This window comes from Erinaceus europaeus, chromosome 8 (genome assembly GCF_950295315.1).
Source record: "Erinaceus europaeus chromosome 8, mEriEur2.1, whole genome shotgun sequence".
In the NCBI taxonomy this organism is placed as follows: domain Eukaryota; kingdom Metazoa; phylum Chordata; class Mammalia; order Eulipotyphla; family Erinaceidae; genus Erinaceus; species Erinaceus europaeus.
In genome coordinates, this window is record NC_080169.1 from 50,857,841 (window position 1) to 50,881,095 (window position 23,255).

Here is a 23,255-nt window from a genome sequence, read left to right on the forward strand (position 1 = left end):
TGTTTTCTCTTCTGAACTTGTTTTTCAACTTCTGCCTGAGAGTGAGATCATCCCATATTCATCCTTCTGTTTCTGACTTATTTCACTCAACATGATTTTTTCAAGCTCCATCCAAGATTAGCTGAAAACAGTGAAGTCACGGTTTTTAAAAATAGTTGAGTAGTATTCCATTGTGTATATATACAACAACTTGCTCAGACACTCATCTGTTGTTGAAAACTGGGTTGCTTCCAGGTTTTGGCTACTACAAATTGTGCTGCTAAGAACATATGTGTACACAGATCTTTTTGGATGGGTGTGTTGGGTTCATTAGGATATATCCCTAGGAGAGGAATTGCAGGATCATAGGGTAGGTCCATTTCTAGCCTTCTGAGAGTTCTCCAGACTGTTCTCCACAGAGGTTGGACCAATTTACAATCCCACCAGCAGTGCAGGAGGGTTCCTTTGACCCCACACCCTCTCCAGCATTTGTTGCTGTTACCTTTTCTAATGACATTCTTACAAGAGTGAAGTGGTATCACATTGTTGTCTTTATTTGCATTTCTCTGTCAATCAGAGACTTGGAGCATTTTTTCATGTGTTTCTCGGGCTTTTTGGATCTCTTTTGTGGTTAATATTCTGTCCATGTCCTCTCCCCATATTTGGATGGGGTCATTTGTTTTCTTGTTGTGTAGTTTGGCAAGGTCTTTATATATTTTGGTTATTAGCCTCTTGTCTGATATATGGCATGTAAAGATCTTCTCTCATTCTGTGAGAGGTCTCTTTGATTGGATAGTTGTTGGTATACTTCTAAATTCTGCTTCTAAGACCCCTTCTGTTTCAGTGGTTTAATCCCCCCTGCTTAACACTGTATTCTATTTACATAACCACTGTTAACTAAGCACCGCCCTGCCTCCAGGGCATTGGTTTAATCCTCACTGTTTTGCACACTTTTTCCTTCTCCCTACCCCCTATCCTATATATAAGGATATATAAGGACAGGATTGTGATTAGAGATAGCTTAGATTGCGCTGCATTCCATATGAATAAAGACTGAACTGCACACCACTCAGCCATGAGTCTCTGGTCATCTCTCTCTACCACCCTTGAAGCTAGCCCAGCCCAGCAAATGGCGCCTGAACAGGGACTGGCATATGGCGCCCAACCAACGTGGGACCTAACGTGCCCATCCCCCAGATAAGTAAACTTGGCTACCTATCCACTATGGGCTGCCTTTCTACTTATGAAGAGGTTTCCCAAAGCCTCTGCTCTTTCTTCATGAGACAGTTTCTCTGTCTCTGGAATATTCTGCTCTGGGTCACACTTTGGTTCCCTCACCGGGAACTTTGGTTCCTTGTGACTGTGATCATAGTGCTTGGAAGATGCATGGAGATTTCTCCTTGGACTTTCTGATCTTCCTCTCACATGTTTCCCATGGAAAAGGACTACTCTAACTTGAAGAGCATTCTCCAGTACCTTGGCAGTCCCCAAGAATGGAGACACGTGGTTAGTTCTACTCTCCTGATTCAATTCTTTCTTCGATGGGAAGATGTTTTTAAAAATGGGTGCCTGCAGCAGTTCAGCAGGAACAGTCAAAACCATCCTAGCTGCAATTTTGATGCACTTTTTGGACTAGGACACCCTCTGGGGACTCATGATGCTACATGATGAGATCTGGATAATCTGGTTCAAGCTGAAGAAGCAAAAACTGCCTACCGCTTTTCTCTCGATTCCCCCCTCATTGTTAACTCTGAATATCTTAAGTTTGCTGTCTGCTTTCAGTTGCATTTCATAAGAGAGTGATTCGAATGACTGAATTTTTGTATGACATCGACTTAAAAAAATGTTGGATGAAGCCATGATTTCTAGAGACATCCATAAACAGTCCAAAAAAAAATTTTTCCCCTCTTTTGATTTCTTTTACCTCTTGGTATAAATCTTAAACATTTAATCCTGAAAACTGTATGAGTATGGGCGGGGTAGATAAAGCAATGGTTATGTTAATGATTTTCATGCTTGAGGCTTCTAACCATGGTTCTTCTGTTTACCTTTCCAAATTTTATTGAGGTTAAACTGTTTAAACAACCTTGAAATCATACTAGAAAGGACTTCCAAAATTATAAAGGTACTTAAACCAGTTATAATGGAGTCATCAATTATAGTAAACTTTTAATCTGCTACAAGTTTTGCTTCACAAGTAAGTGAATTGCAGCTGTCAAGCCTTCACATGAAAAAGCATCTGCTCATATGGAATCCCTGGAAATCCATTTGGACCCCTGTTCTCTGACATCGCCCAAAAGATGGCACGACTACAGCAGCCCCCCCCCGAAACTAATGATGTGACCTGGAACGACCTGAAGAAACTGATTCACAGACTCCAAAGCAAGCTCACTCTCTACTGAAAAGCGGAATTACCTTCCCCATCGAGACAGACGTGCAGCATTTCATCCCCTGGCATTTCTTCTGTGGTCATCTGCCTTGGACTGACACTTTTATTGGACTTACTGGTACACCTCTTGGACACTTTACACAAATTTACAGCAGTTTCCCTTTACGCTGCTGGGTTTCTCAAAGACTGCAGCCAGCTGCCTTTGGACTCTATAGGTAACATCCCCTCGCCTGCAGGCCCTGATACCAGAGTCAGGAAACTCACCCCTTACTAGGTCATGCCCACAGAGGCAGGAAATGCCCTTTGGGGCATGAAACGCCCCCACAGGCAAGAGATGCCCACAGAGGCAGGAAATGCCCTTTGAGGCAATAGATGCCCCCAGAGGCAAGAAATGCCCTTTAGCGTGTTAGGCCTTGCACTTTGAGGCAGAAAACGCCCCCCTCAGGCTTCCCCTTGGCATCACACTGGTTCTTGCTGCTCTCTTACTTGTTCCTCCATGTCTTCTGCCAGTTCTTTTGAAAATGCCTGTAAGATACAAGTTTCTGTTCACCCTACACTCCTGATACTATGGCCATTAGTTAAAAAGAAAGGGGGAATTGTTGGTATGCTTCTAAATCTTGCTTATAAGACCTTCTGTTTTGATCATTACATTAGATTCACTTGTGTTACTTACGATGTATTCTGTTTACATAGCCACTGTTGACTGAAAACCCCACTGCCTCCAGACATTGGTTTAATCCTCACTGGTTCTCCCTCTTCTCTTCTTCCTGCCCCCTATCCTACATACTTCCTTGTTCCTGACTCTTCCACCTCAGGAGAGATGCAGGATAGAATTGTGTTGTGATTAGAAGAGATTAGATTGTTGAACCACATTCCCGCTCATCAATAAAGAGATACTGCTTCCCAGCTCAGCCATGAGTCCCTGGTCGTCTCTCTCTCTCGCCCATGAAGCCAGCACGGCAAAATGGCGCCTGAACAGGGACAGGAATCTCGGCTCCACACACATGCAGCAGACCAAAGGAGACCAGATAAATAAAGCCGCCATGGCCTGCCTTTCTACTTATGAAGAGGTTTTCAAAAGTCTCTACCCTTTCTTCATGAGACAGTTTGTCTCTGGAACAATTTGTTCTGGGCCACACTTTGGTTTCTGCCTGCCCGCCAGAGCCTGCTCGCCACCGTGGGACATGGGGCACTGGTCGCGGGCTCCCTCCGTGCTGCTCGGCCGCCAGGAGCAGGGCAGCAGGCACAGTAGGCAGGGCTGCGGCCCATCACAGCCCCTGCCCCAGGGCACCTCGGCCTGCGCCTTCTACACAGCTGGCTCACTCGCCCTCCTGCTATGATGCCTGGGCAGATCACGGAACTCTTGGTGACCGCGGGCTCCCTGCTGGGACTGGGTCCCCTGGCCAGGATCCCCAGCTCTGCTCTGACAGCAGAGGAGCTGAAATACGTAGAGATCCATGCAGTGATCGCACCCCTACACTTCCTAGAGGTGAAGTTGGGCAAGAGGCCACCGCTGGACAACGCACCCCCCAAAACCACTGATGTGACCTGACACGACCTGAAGAAACAGATTCACAGACTCCAAAGCTCACTCTCTAAAGAAAAGCAGAATTCCGGTGGCTGATATTCCCCATCGAGGCAGACGTGCAACATTTCATCACCTGGCATTTCTTCCCCTAGCCATGTACTTTGGACTGAGACTTATACCGGACTTTCTGGTATACCCTTTGGACACTTTACACAACTTTACAGCTTCCCTTTACGCTGCTGGGTTTCTCAAAGACTGACTGCAGCCAGATGCCTTGGGACTCTATAGGCTACCCCTCCCTCCTTGCTAGGTCCTGCCCACAGAGGCAGAAAACGCCAGTTGAGGCAAGAAATGCCCCCAGAGGCAAGAGATACCCACAGAGGTAGGAAACGTCCTCTATCCTGATAGGCCTTGCCCTTTGAGGCAAGAAACGCCCCCCTCAGGCCTCCCCTTGGCATCACACTGGTTCTTGCTGCTCTCTTACTTGTCCCTCCATGTCTTGTGCCAGTTCTTTTAAAAATGCCTGTACGATATAGGTTTCTGTTCACCCCACACTCCTGATACTATGGCCATTAGTTAAAAAGAAAGGGGAAATTGTTGGTATGCTTCTAAATCCTGCTTATAAGACCTTCCATTTTGATCATCACATTAGATTCGTTTGTGTTACTTATGATGTATTCTGTTTACATAGCCACTGTTGACTGAAACCCCCCCTGCCTCCAGACATTGATTTAATCCTCACTGGTTCGCACTTTTCCCGTCTCCCTGCCCCCTATCCTACATACTTCCTTGTTCCTGACTCTTCCACCTCAGGAGAGATGCAGGATAGAATTGTGTTGTGATTAGAAGAGATTAAATTGTTGAACCAAATCCCCCCTCATCAATAAAGAGCTACTGCTTCCCAGCTCAGCTAGAGTCCCTGGTCGTCTCTCTCTCCCACCCATGAAGCCAGCACGGCAAAAAATAAAGGAGAAAATGTTGGTATGCTTCTAAATTCTGCTTATAAGACCTTCTGTTTTGATCATCACATTGGGTTCGCTTGTATTACTTATGATGTGGTCTATTTACATAATCACTGTTTTACCTGGGTCCTGCCCTGCTTGCAGGGTATTGGTTTAATCTCCACTGGTTAGATAGAAGCTTTCTATGTTCTGTTCATGCTCTTTTTTTGCTCCACCCCCTCTCCTAGTCATTTCCTTTCCCTTGCCACTTCCAGTGAAGAGTTGCATAAAAGGCTATGTATCCGATTAATAAATGAGATACTGATTCCCAGCTCAGCCATGAGTCCCTGGTCATCTGTCTCCCACCCGTGAAGCTAGACTGGCAAATGGCGCCCTGAACAGGGACTGGAAGATAGTGGTTTCTTTTGCTGTGCAGAAGATTTTTAATTTGATGTAGTACCATAGGTTTATACTTGCCTTTTTCTTCTTTGTAATTGGATTTGTTTCATTGAAGATGCCTTTAAAATTTATACAGAAAAGAGTTCTGACAATATTTTCCTCTAAGTATCAGATAGTTTATGGTCTAACATCCAAGTCCTTGATCCACTTAGAATTTACTTTTGTATTTGGTGAAATATAGTGGTGCAGTTTCATTTTTCTGCATGTCACAACCCATTTTTTCCAACACCATTTGTTGAATAGACTCTACTTTGACCATTTAATAGTCTGGGCACCTTTGTCAAAGATCAGATGTCCATAGGTGTGGGGGCTTACTGCTGGGCTCTCAATTCTATTCCACTGGTCAGTGTGTCTATTCATGTTCCAGTACCAAGCAGTTTTGATGACAATTATAATACAATTTGAGATCTGGGAGTGTGATGCCTCCAGTTCTGTTCTTTCTTCTCAAGATTGTTTTGACAATTCTATTCCCATTTTTTGTAGTGTTTTGATCATAGAGGGATGTTGGATTTTGTCAAAGGCTTTCTCTGCATCTATTGAGATCATCATGTGGTTTTTTATCTTGCTTTTTGTTGATGTGGTGAATCACATTGATTGATTTACAAATATTAAACCAACCAAGCATCCCTGGGATAAACCCCACTTGGTCATGATGAACAATATTTTTAATATACTGCTGTATCCGGTTGGCTAGAATTTTTTTCAGTATTTTGGCATCTATGTTCATCAGAGATATTGGTCTGTAGTTTTCTTTTTTGGTTGTTTCCCTGTCTGCTTTTGGTATTAGAGTGATGTTGGTTTCATAGAAGCTGGAAGGGAGTATTCCAGTGTCTTCAATCTTCTGGAAGACTTTTAAAAGTAGAGGTATTAACTCTTCTTTGAAGGTTTTGTAGAATTCGTTTGTAAAACCATCTGGTTTAGGACTTTTATTTTTGGGAAGGTTTTTGATAAACCTTCAATTTTATTAGCTGGGATGGGCCTGTTCATGTTATCTAGTTCCTCTTTATTTAATTTGGAAGGTTGTAGGTATCTAGGAAATTGTCCATTTCTTCCAGGTTCTCTAGCTTGGTGGCATATAGTTGTTCATAGAATCCTCACATGATATGTTGAATTTCTGCGGTGTCTGTTATGATATCTCCTCTTTCATTTATAATCCTATTTATTTGGGTCATCTCCCTTTATTTTGGGAGTCTGGCTAAAGGTTTGTTGATTTTGTTCACTCTTTCGAAGAACCAATATTTACTTTCATTGATCTTTTGTATGGTTTTTATTTTAATTTTCAATGTTATTGATTTCTGACATAACTTTAGTTATTTCTGTCCTGGTTGCTCTAGGGTTCCTTTGTTCTTCTAGGTCTTTAAGATGTGCAATCAGGCTGTTTATTTGTGCTTTTTCTTGTTTCCTAATGTGTTCTTGTATAGCTATGAACTTCCCTCTCAGTACTGCCTTAGCTGTGTCCCAAATATTTTTATAGCTTGTGTTTCCATTTTCATTGAACTCTCAAAACATTTTGACTTCTTCCTTTATTTCCTTTTTGATCCAGTAGTTGTTAAGTAATGTACTGTTGAGCTTTTAAAGTAGCTTTTAAAGCCTCTTTTGTCCTTTTTTCTTCCCTGTAGGTTATGGGAGCCTGAGGGCTTTTAAACTATAAGCTGGCTTCTTAGGTTAATCCCAAGGTAGGGGAGAAATAATACAGTGGTTATGCAAAGAGACTCTCACACCCCAAGGATTCAAAGCTCCAGGTTCAATTCAGCTTTTCTGCCAAGCCTGGCAGCACAGTTGGGCCCTGTGAGTTTCTAAACAAGTCCTGTTTATAGTCTGTAGGTTCTGAGGCAACTATTCAGTATGTTCTCATCAGGAGAACAACATGGAAAGGCTCCCACCACACAGCTCCACCACTAGGCCACCAAGGTATAGATCTTCTCCTGAGTTTCCTGGTTAGTTCTCTGTACCCAGGTGTCAGCACAGGGCCTCCTCCCTGATGCTCCAGCCTCTGAGGACAGTAGCAATGGATACTCACAGTTGCATTTGGTGAATTTTAGGGAGTTCTCTCCTCCCTTCAGCCATCCTTTTGTTGGTAAAATAGACTGGAGGTGGTGCCTCTCAACTGATAAACTGTTGGACTGTTACCAGCCACTTAATCTCTCCCTGGGATCCTCTCTGTCCTCAAGCCATACTTATTTGCACTCACAGGTGATTTGGTTGTTTCCTGAAGTCATTCGAGTCCTGCCTTGTTGGGGTCCCATTTGATTTCCTTTGGTATTCCTTAGAAAGGTTTTTTTTTTATCACAGTCTGTATACGTGTTTCATTGTTTCTGATACTATTAGCAAAACTTCCTAAACCTAACAATTAATAAATGATTAATTAAAAAAATGATTTGTACTTGTTTACAATGACACCGCTCAAGACAACTGAAGGAGAAGAACAGATACAACCTGGCTGTGTCCATAGGTCTTGTGGGATTTTTTTTTTTTTTAAGAACATGAGCTACTCTCTATCCTAATCCAGTTTTCTAGCCCTTTTCTCTACTCTGACATCACATTCCCAGACAAGCTGGATATTCTTACTCAGCTTTAGGCTAGCTATCAAACTCAAGCAGAACTACCATAGCTGTGTGCCCCCAAGATATGCCTAAAATGGATTTCCTAGTTTTTGTCTACCTTAAAATCCCTAATCTCATCTGCTCTAATACTACATTTTGGCTCCTGTTCATTAACCATTTTGTCTCAACTTAGGTCATGCCACCTTCTAGAAACCAAGTTACAGATGATACCATGACTCCACCCTGACTTCTCTGGACAAATGACCTCACCAACGTGTCCTGGACCCTCATACCTCCAGTGCTGTGGTTCACAAGGGAAAGAGAAACAGGCTGGGAGTATGGGTCAATGTGTCAGTGCCCATGTTCAGCAGAGAAACAATTAGAGAATCCAGAACTTTCTGCACCATGAAACCAACCTTGATCCACACTCCCAAAGAGGGAGAAGTGATAGGAGGAAGATAAGGGGGCTCCGAACTCCAGCTCCATCAGCACCCAGAGAGAGAGAAGGAAATGGAGAGGGACATGTGGAGGTAGTCATGTTGTCATGAGTGGCTTGGAGGGGTAGAGAGGATTGAATCAGAAGAAAGGGGGGCAACTATGTGTAAATGCGGACAGACAGTTGTAGAGGTGATAGTTGTCCCAAGTCTACAGCTTTGGGAAAACTGTGGTGAATTGCAGTGGGGAGACTGAAGATTCAGAGCGCTGGTGATGGGAATGGTGTGATTTAGACCCCTGCTGACATGTAATTTTTTAAAATAAAGACAGCAAATTAAAAAAATTGCTATTTGTGTTCCAGGAGGAGTTGTAGTGGATAAAGCATTAAACTCTCAAGCATAAGGTCCTGAATTCAATTCCCAGCAGTACATGTGCCAGAGTGATATCTGGTTCTTTCTCACACTCGTCCTTTCTCATTAATAAATAAATTAAATTGTTTAAAAGTTTGCTACTTGACTCAATTAAAGTATTTATTTATTTATTTATTTATTTATTTATTTTTTGTCACCAGTTATCACTAGAGCTCAGAGCCTACATAACAAATCCACCATTCCCAGTGAGCACTTTTTTCTTTTCTCCTCTACCAAATAGAATTTGAAGACAGTATTTTAAAAATAATTACAGTGGGGGTAGATAGCATAATGGTTATGCAAAGAGTCGCACATGCCTGAGGCTCCAAAGTCTCAGGTTCAGTCCCCTGCACCACCATCAACCAGAGCTGAGCAGTGCTCTGGTTAAAAAAGTAAATAAATTTATTCCTTTCTTTATACTCAAATTAGCCTTTTGTTTAAAATGCTTTGTGAGTACACATATTCTTTCCCTGAGCCAATATTCCCCATTCTCTATCTTATTTCTAATGACATAGGCAGGGAAAGAAGGTGTATACTTCTATTGAAAAAACAATATTCAAGGCTGGGTGGTATTGAACCTGACAGAGTGCACATGTTAAAATAAGCAAATTCCCAGTCCCCATCTGTGGGGTATGGAGAGTAGGGTGCAAGGTGGGGAAAGAAAAGCCTCACAAATGTTAACAATAGTGCTATCACATTGCAGATGTTACCACAGTGCCAACCTGACTTCCCTGGGCAGAAATCGCCAAAGTGTCTTGGAACCCCACCTCCCCAGATCCCTACTCCACTAGCGAAAGGTAGAAACAGGCTGGGGATATGGACCAACCTGTCAATGCCCATGACCAGCAGAGAAGCAATTACAGAAGTCAGATACTTTCTGTTCCCCATAAAGATCTTTGATCCATACTACCAGAGGAATAAAGAATAGGAAAACTTCCAGTGGAGGGGAGGGGATGTGGAACCCTGGTGGTGGGAATTGTGTGGAATTGTATGGAACTGTACCTCTCTTATACCACAATCTTGTTGATGATTATTAAAATCACTAATAATAATAATGACAATAATAATAAACAGTGCTCCTGGTGTCTCTCTTTCCCACTCTATCTCCCGCTTCCCTCTCAATATTTCTCAGTTTCTAACCAATATAATAAACAAAAAAAAAATAGTTTTCATGGGTCTTCATTCCTACATCTTCCTGGTTTAAATCATCCACTGGAGTATTTCTCATAATAAGTCTTTATAACCACAAATTAAGGGAATGTTCTCTATAGTACATAGAAAAGAGAAATAGTTTTGGGGAAATTTAAAGTATCTCCCCCTTCATTTTCAAGAATAAGCTCATGAAAACTAGAATGCCACCAGATGGAGAACAGATTAATGATCTAAATGACCAAATATATACTGTTAGATTTCCCATAGTTACAGAGTGACTTAAAGAACAACCAGCACTCTTTCATGTACTACAGACAATTATCAAGCTACAATGGTCTTTATATTCATTACAGCTTTGAATATGACCTTCCTGAGAGTTTCACTGGGCAGAGGGGTAAAGGAGAGAGAGAGGAGAAAGAGAGATATGAATATGGGATAATCTCATTCATAGACAGAAGTTGAAAAATAAGAACAGAAGGAAACACAAAGCAGAACTTGGACTGGGTTTGGTGTACTGCTACCAAACTAAAAGGCTGGGGGTAGTGTTGAGGGGGGATCTGTTCCTGGCGCATGATAATGGAGGAGGACCTAGGTGGGGGGGGGTTAGTGTTTCTCAGAAAACTGAGAAATTTTACACATGTAGCAATAACTGTATTTACTGCCTAATGTAAACCATTAATTTCTCCAATAATAAAAATTTAAAAAAACAGTAATTCACTCATTCACTGCTCCTGAATGTCTGCAGTTGTCATGTGTCATGACAACATTTTCCTGCTTCCAGTCCCAAACTGGAAGCAAAACCAATCCTGATATATGGTATTATTGTGCTTCATATTGCCCACCCTACCTCCAGGCTGCACCTCTGCCAGCTCCCTTCACACTGCAGGTGAAAAGCATCTCAACTGCCAGGAAGCTGGGTGACTGAGCAGCAAAAGGTCAGAGAACTGTCTGCCGTGAGAGGACAATTTCTGAGGCAAGATCTGAAGTGTTTCCCATCATAACCCATCAGGGGTTTCTTTAAAGTCTAGACCTGTAGTACCCAACTTTGAGTTCAAATCTGTATTTCTGTATTATTGAATTTGAACAATCAAAATACCCAACACCCCCCCCCCACACACACACACAGCTCTATGAGCCTGATTAAGAAAACAGAAACAACAAACTCCTGCCAATAGCTGAGAAATAAATTCTTTCCTGTTGCTTGGACCACAGTATAATGAGGGTTCCCAAGCTCTCTTTGCAATAATAAAAGGGAAAGCATAGGTTTTTCCTTTTGATGTTTTCCAGTTTAAAGATTTAGAGTTGGTGTCTTTTCATCCCTAATTTATTTCCCCTTGTAAATATTTCTGTACCAACTCCAGTATTGGCCATATACACAGTTTTAAGAAATCATTCTCTCCTCCTGTTTCAGCTTTATAACTTTGTTATTCGTCAGCTTTGGGGCTACAAAAACATACCACCGGTTACAGATCTGAAAATACCTCTGGCAGCAAAATAACTCAAACAAATGTTTTGGTTGGGTAGTGAGGTTTTTTTTTTAATGATCGTCCTGATCTGCCTGGAGGCCCAAGGATAGACTAGGTTCACTCAAATAATTTTCTAACTTTGCCATCTTCAGCTGCATTAGAGTTCTTGTTTGTTGGAGTGGTTGGTTTACTATTTCACCAGCAGAGGGTGCTACTTGTTTGCTATAAAAACTCCACTCAGCGTTGGATAATGGAGACCCTGCTATCAAAGAATCATGGCGAATCCAACCAGCATTACTCAGGAATGATTTTCAGCAGACTCATAGGCAGCGCTCCACTTCAAGGAATTTACTTTCCGCTTTGCTTCGGATAATGTGCACTTGGAACTAAAATTGGGAAGCTGTGTAGCCTGCATAAACCAAGCTGCGCTGATTTACATATCTGCTGTAACCCAAGCAGGTAACTGTTTTTCATTCTCAAGGCCTTTTTCAGTGTTCACTATCTAATAGCAATAAATTCAATATTCTAACATCACGTACTCTACGTGGAAAAGTAACACAGCACAAAGGAAAGCAAGAAATTTCTTGACATTAATAAACAGTGCTAGTCTCTAGTAATGCAATTTTCACTTAGCCCATTTTAGGTATAGAAGCCATCTGCTGCTGCTTTGATGTAATTTTGCTCTGGTGTCACTCTTTTCAATTCTAAGAAGCATTTTGATTTATCACTTTAAAAGTCTCTTATTTTTAAATGCACTGGGATTTACATGCAAATTTTCCGATATTCATGAATGGCGACATGGAATTCAATTTTATCACCCACGTGAGATTTGCATGGAAATTATTTTTCCAAATCTAATAGACTAGTGTGCTGTCACCTGAATTAACAAAGGCAGTCAGAGGTGAGCGAAACTTTTCTATAAAACACCAAATTATGATAAATATTTAAGAATCATAAATTACATAAATTATAAATCATAAATTACTCAACTCTATCACTATAACAAGAAGGCAGTTATATAGATATGAACTATTATTGGGTTGTCAGAACAGTTGTGACATATTTCTTCTCTGTTCTTCTACACAAAATTATGTAGTGACCTTTTTGATAATTCAATATCATAAGATATTTTATAAGATATAAAATCACCAAGGATGTGACTCTCTGGCACTATCTACTGGCGTAACAAGGAAAGGTTAAAAAATAAAAGAAGGAAGAGGCATGGTTCACCTTCTGACTGATGTGTGGCCAGAGGAGTCTGAGTCTCCTTGGAGTAGGACACAACTTCCCTGGGCAGGAAATCCACTTGGGTAACCTTCGACACTCCCAGTTTATGCAGTCTTCGTCTATAAATAACAAAGGATAAATGCTTAAAGAAAGAAGCTATTTCTTACAGAAGAGATATTAATAATAAATCAAAAGACTCAAACTCCAAATACACTTAAACTCTTAGGACAAGGGTTGGTTCTGAGTAGAACTGACCTTGAGCTAGAGTCAGCACATGTGGATTTTTTTTTTTTTACTCAGTTTGACCATAACAGGATGTGTGACACCAAATAAAAAGCAGAGGTCAATGTGAATGGCCCAGCTGAAGAATGAGGCCTTAGACCAACTTAAATGAAACCCCTTACATTCTGAGCTCTGACTTTGTGTGGTTAGTCTAGAAAAGGGATTTTCATTTTTTCAAGATAGGATTTTAGTCTCTTATGTGATGGGCACAATAAAAGCAATGCTTGTTATTTTAAGAGAAATGAGATAATTTCTTTGTGGAATAACATTTTTAATGATATTACAAGGAGGTTTATAACATTTTTCATTTCTACAGAAAAGAAGTTAACACAGGTAAGCAAATTGTTTAATGAAAGGCATATTGATGTGATACAGATCAGTAAAGAGAGCGTGAAGCTAATAGTAAAGGTTTACCTTGGAATTCCAAAACTAAGTGTGAACACGTGAAAAAAAATTGCAATCTTTTCTTTATAGGGCTTATCAGTTTTTAGAAACCTTTCACATTTTGTATGCCACTAATCCTCACAATACCTCCATTAAAAATCATGGACAGGCATTAACATCTCCATTTTATTGATGAAGAAATGAGTCATCAAGGGTCATGCACAAGTATAAGATAGCTCATGGGTGATAACATGGGCTAAATGATCATTAATCTGAATCCTGATCCAATTTTGGCTTTTGTGACTGAGCCAAAATCCTTTTGTTTATTGCTGAGGTATGGTGACTTCAGATACACATTGGTTCAAACTGTGACCACTTCTGACATAGAGAGACCACTGAATAGCCTAGACTTCCAGGGAGATTTAGGTAAGGCCCAGAGTTCTCCACTCCCCAAATTATAGGTGCTTATACCTACAGATGAAATGGAATGGGGATTGTAGAGCAGCTTGCTATTGAGAAATATATAATATAGGTTTATCTTGATGAATGACCAGCAGCTGGAATTAGGCAGTTGGAAACTGACCTGTAATTTGGTAAACCATTAAGGCAAATTGACTAATAAGTGATACGATAGAGCATAATAATTATTGTTCATTTATCCAGAAACAGAAATTTAAATTCAGATCTCTTGTTGGTCATTTAACACCAGAGTGGTAGGTGAAAGTTATGCACAGATGCATAACCTCTCTAAACCTTATGTTGCATATCTGTAGAAAGGGTCTATATACTGAGCTGATAAGAAAATCAAAACAAAATTAATAGTTGTAAAGAACTTTTGTGTCAGTACGTAGTCATCACAGCTGCTGGGTCAAATTTTAAAACTTTTATCTTTGATTGATTATAATAATACTTATTATTTGTATTAAAATCTGAAAAGGCAGATTTATAAACAATCTAAGTTCTCTAAGACAGTACACTTGAAGATTAGTAGCAATGAAACTTAACCTGCATACTCCTCAATTCTTTGTATGATGTATGTATAGGTTTTGACTGGTTGGGAGAGTTCTCTTACTTCTCTTTAACAAAAATTGTTAAAATCTGCTTTGGGATAAAAATTAGTATATCAGTGCAGAAGTCTGAGTGAACAGTTTTTCAACCGTATAAGATATAAGGCCATAACTAAAAAAAAAAAAAGATGACAAGGCAGAAAATGCCACCCACTAAGAACCAAACAAGAAAAGGCTACATCATAGGAAAGGGGACTAAATCATAAAGCTTATTGCATTAAAGGTTTTAAAGCGACAAAGGGCTAGTTTGTTTTCCCAAAACTACAAAGCAATAAAGGGCTAGTTTGTTTTCCCAAAACTACAATGTAACATAATTAGATGTCACAGTGTGACATTTTAAGGACTGACTCCTAGGGTTAAGTTTAGGTTACCACAGGGAGTTGGGTGGTAGTGCAGGGGTTAAGCGCACATAGCATGAAGCACAAGGACCAGCATAAGGATCCTGGTTTGTTGGTATGCTTTTAAAAACCCCTTCTGTTTCATTTGGTTTAAATCCCCCCTGCTTAACACTGCATTCTGTTTACATAACCACTGTATTCTATTTACATAACCACCGCAGTCTACTTACATAAATCACTTTTACATTTACATAAAGCACCACCTTCCCTCCAGGACATTGGTGGTTCAGTGGTAGAATTGTCACCTGCTCCACCCCCTCTCCTTGTCACACCCTGATCCTCTCCTTGTCACACCCTGATTTTCACCAGTCACTTTTCTCTCCACCCTCTCTGCGTCACATCCTGTTCACACCCTACTTGGGAAGTATATATAAAGACAACATTGTTCGTTTTAGTTAGTTGTTAGTTTAGTCTAGCTTGGTATAGATTGCGCTGTGTCCTGCATGAATAAAGAGACACCGCGTACAGCTCAACCATGAGTCCCTGGTCGTCTGTCTCCCATCAGTGAAGCCCCCTCCCCACCTGCAGGTTTGAGCCCCCTCCCCACCTGCAGGGGAGTCACTTTGCAGGCAGTGAAGCTGGTCTACTGGTGTCTATCTTTCTCTCCCCATCTCTGTCTTCCCCTCCTCTCCCCATTTCTTTTTGTCCTATCCAACAACGATGATATCAATAACAACAACAAGGGCAACAAAAGGGAATAAATAAATAAATATTTTTTTAAAAACTTAAAAAAAAAAGATTAGGTTACCATAGACCAAATGAACCTAGCATTGTAGCCCTCTCACCACATTCATCTTATCATCTGTGTTCAAACTGAGTGTTTTTCCCCCAAGAATTAAGAAGGAGCTTTATGGTTAATCTGTTCTTATTACTTCAAGAGGAGTGACTTTCTATTTTTCTATGTTCATATTTAAAAAACCATATGAGGAAATATTTGTTTTGTTTCCATGATATTTACTTCTTAGTGTGCACAGATATTAATTTGGCAGCTAAAACAGTTTCGTTTTCCCTGAACAGAAGCAAATGTCAAGTCTGGCTTAATCAGCAGGCACAGTCAAAGAGTTTACCTTGACTTTCATAACACAAACAAATATTGCAAATTTCTTTGATGAAAGGCAAATGAAAACATTCAAAGTTATAGCAAGCTTGACAAAATGAATGGATGCTCTGTCAGTGGGTACATAACAAAGAAAAGTGACTGTTCAGAAAAGAAAGACAAGTTATAGATGGTCCTATCTCCAGTATTGTGATGACAATGGTGACATAAAAATTGTATAGGAATGACCTTTACTAGCCTTATAGTTAGGGGGGAAAAGCTTCTATGTAATCTATAACATAATATCTATCAAATTATAGACTGCAAGTCATTGAGTGCCAAAATATAAGCTCGCATTCTTACCAACTGATGTAACACATTTTTTTTCAAATGGAATAAAAAGGACTATTGCTTCCTGAAAATCCAGTTGCTAGTGTAAAATATAAAATATACCATAATTGCTTACTCAAAGTTCTTGAAGGCAGAGAACAAATACTAACAGATTGCAGGTTCTTAAAAGCTGTTTGGAGATTTAATGTCATTATAAGAAGTGAGCAAAGTTTTCTGTTCTTTTGTGATAAAATTTTGATTGAAATTGTTAAAACAACTTATTAGACTTTTCACAGATCGGTATTCATTCTACATTTGCAGATTCTAAGTAGTGTTTTATCATTATTTTTGATATACACATGTGTTACAAAATACTGTACCATATTCCAATTTCTTTAGAAAACATTGTTACTGAAGTTATACATTGTCAGTTTGCTTAAAAAACCAACAATATTATTCTCAAGAAGATATCAAATATTTTTCCGTGGGAGATTTTACAAATTAATTCAAACCACAGATCATAACATATCATATAAGAACTTGAAAAATTTGTAGGATAATCAAAAAGTGTATTAAGAGCTGCTCCAAAGATGAGTGAGGTCATTACTGTTCTTTTAGGCAACTTAAACACCAACAGACACACACACACACACACACACACACACACACACACACACACACACACACATATTCATTCCCAGGCCTCATATATGTGCAGTTTCACTGCCTCACCATTATTTCTCATAGATCGATAAATAGCTAGATATATAGCTATATAGACAGACAAATATTTCCTCCAATATGTATATAACAGTCGTGGATTCCTTCCACACTTCTTACCTATCTTACTGACAAGCAACTCACTTGACTGAAGTGCATAATGAAGCCATAGTAACCCTACTTAATAAATTATTAAGGTCATAACATCACATGCTGGAAAAGCAAGGGTTAAGTAGCTCAGTTCTAAGTTTATGATCCAGAGTTTTTAAAATGCCAGAGGTAATTGGCAAAATGAGTAGACAGGAAAACATAATATATGTCTAGTAATCTGAGACTTCATAATATATGTCTGGTAATTTGAGCCTTCAATAGACTATAATATCACAAGGAGAAAAACTATAATTGTTTAGTAATCAAATTTAGAGGCACAAAAGAGTATATTTCTGTTGTGACAGAGAGTTCAAAATAACTATCATAGAGACACAAGAAAACTAAGAAAAGAAAGAAGGAGAAGGAGGAGAAACAAAGGAACAAAGAAATAAAGACTGAATTTAGGAAGAAAAAATGACCAAAAGGTAAATCTGAAACTTCAAGTAAGAAACTGGCTATAATTCAGGATGTAAATAACACAATAAGTGAGATCACCAGTACTATATAAACATCAATAGAATCAACCTAATATAAGAATTAATCAACAAGTTTAAAAATAGAACCTTTGAACTGACCCAGGTGGTAGATGAGAGAAATAAAATATTTAAAAAGTGAAAAGCCACACTGATAGCTATCTGATTCCACTAGTAAAAGCAACACAAGGATAATGGGTATCCCAGAAGATAAAAAGAGGAATAAGAAATGGATGTTTTATTCAAATAAAATAATAATAACAGAGAATTTCCCAAACCTTCTTAAGAAGGGTGAAAATATATGTCCATCAAGTTAACAGAATACCTGGATATTAAAATTTAAAGAGGCTATACTGGGTTTTTTTTCCCCCTGAGCCTGAAATCTGATATGCAGGTGGATCCTAGTTATTGTCTCTGGAGATGATGTCATAGCTGGAAAAAGGACCAGAAAGCTGGATCAGGGAAGAGAGTAGCTCCCAAATATGGGAAAGGTGTATAAATATTGTTGATTGTAAACCCTATCGATTTGATCTGCTCTGGGGCCCATATTCAGCTTAGGAGCCTATGTGACCTCTGCATCCCCGTAGATCTGAGCTCACATTCTGTGGTCATGAGTAGGAACATTCCAAGATGCCCAAATATCAGGACCCATCTTCCTCAGGTGTAGCATAGAGTATGTTGTCCAGCCTCCCTCCAGAGGATACCCCACCAATGTGTCCTGGAGCTTTGATTCCCCAGAACCCCACCCCACTAGGGAAAGATAGAGGCAGGCTGGGAGTATGGATCGACCTGTCAACGCCCATGTTCAGCGGGGAAGCAATTACAGAAGCCAGACCTTCCACTTTCTGCATCCCACAATGACCTAGGGTCCATACTCCCAGAGGGTTAAAGAATAGAAAAGCTATCAGGGGAAGGGATGGGATATGGAGTTCTGGTGGTGGGAATTGTGTGTTGTACCCCTCTTATCCTATGGTTTTATCAGTGTTTCCTTTTTTATAAAAATAAATAAATAAACAATCATTGTAAAAGGAAATGGAACAAGAGGCACAGAGTAGCCAAATGGGTTAAAAAATTAAACCCCAGGAGCGGGTTAAGTGCACGTGGCACAAAGCACAAGGACCAGCATAAGGATCCCAGTTAGATCCCCTGGCTCCCCACCTGCAAGGAAGTTGCTTCACAAGCAGTGAAGCAGGTCTGCAGGTGTCTCTCTTTCTCTCCTCCTCTGTCTTCCCCTCCTCTCTCTATTTCTCATGTCCTATCCAACAATGACAACAATAAGTACCAAAAAAAAAAAAAGGGAAAGAAATTAAACCCCAACTTTATGCTTCCTACCAGAAAGTCACATAAGTAATAAGGATAAATACAGACTTGTAGTGAAGGAGTAGAAAATGGTGCTCCAAACCAAACAAAAACATTCAAGAGGCATGAACCACATAACTTATTTTACACAAAATAGTCTTCCAGTCAAAACAGACAGACATACAGGAATAAATGTATCAGTGTAACAAGAAGAACTATTAATAACATATATGCACCAAAATATAAATAAAAATATATATAAAAAATAAAAATAAGGAACACTGACAGCAACATAATAACAGTAGGTAAACTTAACAATCATCTAAATGGAAGAACAAAATGTAAATAATACCATTAAATGACAAATGAAATGAGATGGATTTAATATTTATGGATACTCTACTCCCTAACAACAAAATATACAATATTTGCAAGTTCTTACAGAGCACTTTCTAGAGTAGACAAGTCTCAAATAAATTCAGGGAAAATGAATCATTTTAGTCATACTGACATGAAAGTAGGAATCAACCAAAAGAGCAGAAACAATAGTCACAAATATGTTGAGACAAAGGTAACATCATTGACTGATTACTGGGCTGACAAGGAAACTAAAAGATTTTTTTAAAATGTGAAAAAAATTGATATTTATACATAAATCAAAGAATGGTTTGTATATACAACTCAATTAGTGTAATATGCTACATGAACAAAACAAAGGGGAAATCACACAATCAATTTTATAGATGAGAAAAGCACTGACAAGTATCAACACAAATCTTTAGTTAGAAATCAGCTCAACAAAATAGGTATAGATGGACACATTTCAACATAAGAAAGTACACCTGCTTTGTCATTCTCAACTATTTTTGAGTCTGGACCACACAGCTTTCAAGAAATCTCTGGTGCTGGCATATCTTTCCCTTTCTCCCTCTCAACCAGGTGCACCATCACCCAGTCCCCTCCTTTTGTCTCTCTGTCTTTCTCTTTCTATCTGAAAAAAATCAGTCCAAATTAGTAAAGCTCCAGTGATGACAAAGAAAGAAAAAAAAAAGAATGTTCATCACAGCTTTATTTATAAAGAGCAAAATTTCAAAAAGGTCAAAACTATATTTGAAAGTGACCAGTTTGGGCGGGGGGGGATGTGAGATAGCTCACTCAGTAGAATATTCTTTTTTTTAAAAAAAATATAGTACTTACTTCAAATTTTTAAAATTCATTTATCATTATTTTATTTGATAGAGATAGAGAGAAACAGAGAGGGAGAGAAGTGAGAGTGGGAGGAAGAGGAACACAGAGAGAAACACACAGAGAGACCTGCATTACTTCACTGCTCCTGATGCTTTCTCCTATTAGTGGGGACTGGGAGCTAGAACCCACATCCTTGTGCATGATCTGCAGGCTCAACCAGGTACATTATCACCTGGCTCCCTAGAATGCATTCTTTACCAAGTATGAGGATCTGTGTTTGAGCCCTTTGCCGAGCATCATACAAAAGAAAAGCTTGACTGCTGGTAAAATGGTGCTATCATAGCTCTCTCCTCTCCCTCAGTCAATCTCTCTCTCTCTATCAGGAACAACATAATGTACACCTTTGTGGGCCCTTATAGGACCTTGAACGCAATGTGGATCAACAATGGTAGGGACTGTTCTGTTCTGTTCTCCGAAGGGAGGTTGGACAACATACTTTACCTACTACCCAAGGAAGATGGGTCCTGAAATTGGTGCAACTCAGAATGTTCCTAGCTGTGACCACAGAATGCCAGCTCAGACCTACAGGGATGCAGAAAGTACACAGGCTCCTGTGCTATGGGCCCCAGATCAAATCGATGAGGTTTACAGTTAACAGTATTTATATGCTTTCCCCATATTTGGGAGTTACTCTCTTCCCTGATTCAGCTTTCTGGTCCTTTTTCCAACTATGACACCAGCTCACCAGACAATAACCTGGGTCTACCTGCATATGTCAGGTTCAGGCAAAAACTGGTAAAAGTCATGGGCCCCTTGGAATATACCTAAAACAGACCTCTAGCTTTTTCCAAAATGGAGACCTCAAATCTTCATCTGCAATATTCTTGCCTTTAGGTTCATTATTAGTCAACAATTTGTTCTGCTTTATATCTTAACTCTTTTTCAGCTATCAGGTTCCAGAAGCTTGGGCAGATGACCCCATCATGTGTCCTGGAGCCCCACCTCCCCAGATCTCTGCCCCACTAGGGAATGCAGGATACATCCCAGGACCCGTAATACGACATGGCAGAACCTGCAAAATCTGGCTCACAGAGACCTCTCTCCTACCCTTTCCCTGTATGTCTTATGTTATACTGGCCAGTTGTTTTTGTGAGTGAGTGTGTTAAATGACAAACATTTTTTTTTTTTTGCATGACCCATCTGCTTGGAGTACTCTAAAAGGTAATTGGCTTTATATAAAAATGCTGGACGCAGCCAAAGTTTCTGGAGACGTCCAGAAACATTCCAAATTTTTTTCTTTCTCCCCCTTTTGAATTTTATATATAGTTTTGGTATATATGTAAGTGTTTAGTCTTAAACTGTGTGACTAATGACAGATTTAAATTTGTTTTTAAATAATGTGTTTTTATAACAAAAGTTCTTTTTCCTCCAGTTTGTTATAACTAAATGTTTATGGGTATGTCTCAAGTTTGGTAACACTAACTTAACGGTCAGAAGTGTAACCCTACAGTTACACTTTTACCAGACAAGGTAAAAATTAATTGTTAGGATAACTTACTATTTAGGTAAAAGTCTAAATGTTCAACGTGACTATTCATTCCCAAAACTAAACTATATAAATTTTATATACAGGAGACCTTTGAAGGGCCCCCAAAGGTGCCCTGTAAACTATCTTGTGGAAATTAATCCACAACAGATCTGACATCAATCTGGCACTGTAAATGTTAAAATCATTGTCACGAATATGCGTTAACTCTCTAAGCAATTTGAGTCTGTTTAAAATACATATTTTAGCTAAAATTGGTCTCAAGATCCTGAGGTAGAGGCTGCTACAGGAGGTCACATTAGATGATCTTTAAATAAAATCATAAAAAGATTCTAAACCAATTATAATCATCGAGGTATCAACTATAACAAACCTATAACTTGTTACAAGTTCAAATTAACCACAAGAAGCAGATTGTTTGTGTTTCTTTCACAGGAATCCCAGAAAAACCATCTGAACCCCTGCATACCCTGACGTCACTCACTAGATGGCACGACTACCGTGGCACACCCCCCGAAACCCTAGATGTCACTCAACGCGATCTGAAGAACCTGATACACAAACTCCAAGGACAGAACTTTCTTCATGCCTGGTTACCATTCCTGCTTCTGACCTGCTTGTTACATGTTGGCAGTTCCAGCTAGCTATCTCCAAAAGAGCAACATTCCATCGGCTGACCTCCCTCATGCAGCGTTGCATCCCCTGCCAATTCTTCCCCTAGCCATCTACTTCGGACTGAGACTTGTATCGGACTTTCTGACATACCCTATATACATTTTACACAATTTTGAAGCAGCTTATTTCCCTTCACGCTGCTGGTTTTTCATAGACTGATCCTGAGTAATTCACAGACTTTACAGACTGTTGCCTTGAGGACTATACAATGCCAAATAGCCCCTCTGTTTGGTGGGTCATGCCTCCCGCCTCCCCCTCATTATGTACCCTTGCCCCTTTCCCCACCCAAACAGGGAATGCTCCTTTACACACCAATCCTTCCCTTCACACCACACTGGCTTTTACTTCTCCCCTACTTGTCCCTTCCTATTTTGTTATATCATTTAGGCTTATGCCCAAAAGGTTTCTGCCCCATGATAGTCTTTTATAGACTTTGTACATCTTATGCAATTACTAGATAGAAAGATAGAAAAGATGTAGAGATATTGTGAAGAGATGGTTGAGCAGGCTGCACTTAAACCTATGAGATGAGTCTCTCCAGGTAAGTCTCTCTCTCTAAAGAGGGGTTGAGCACAGGAGGACGCATAAATCTCACAAGGTTGGCAGCCATTTAAGCCTTCCCTCCTCCACAGAAAGTCCTACATCTTCCCACCTGAGCATGGCATTCCTCTAAAACATTTAAGCCTGCTCCATTTTTCTTTACTGTGTCCATTTAGATATAAAGGGATAGGAGGAGATGTTGCTGAGGACTTATTCTGATGCAGTCTCCGCCCCCAGGTTTTTCTATGCCCCGCTAAATTCTAGAGTGCCCCCTTTCAACCAGTCCTGGCTCCACCCCCAGGTTTTTCTATGCCCCGCTAAATCCTAGAGTGCCCCCTTTCAACCAATCCTGGCCCTACAAATCACCCCTGGTTGTCGCCCAATAAAAATCCCCCTCACCCCTCCCCTCTCTCTCTCTGGGCTCTCGGCTCTCCCTCTCTGAGGTCTCGCTCCCTGCTCTCCCCCCGTGGTCGGCCATTGCCGGCTGGCTCCACGTGGTCTGAACCAAACCTCCCCCCCCATCCTATAATAAAGATTTGTGTACCCCTTTGCTCTGGACATCCGCTCTCTTCTCCGTGGTGCAGCCCGACACCAGACCGCTGCAACAACTCACCCCTCCCCTCTCTCTCTCTGGGCTC

General features: G+C 40.1%; 1 protein-coding gene across 5 annotated transcripts in view; it reads right to left on the reverse strand.

The window, feature by feature from the left end:
- DYNC1I1 (dynein cytoplasmic 1 intermediate chain 1) overlaps positions 1-23,255 on the reverse strand; it is a 486,729-nt gene that overhangs the window by 363,591 nt on the left and 99,883 nt on the right. For all 5 annotated transcript variants that reach the window (XM_060196200.1, XM_060196197.1, XM_060196195.1 and 2 more), the window contains one exon: positions 12,533-12,648. In XM_060196200.1, the coding sequence (XP_060052183.1) occupies positions 12,533-12,648 (116 nt within the window). The remainder of the gene's footprint in view (positions 1-12,532; positions 12,649-23,255) is intronic.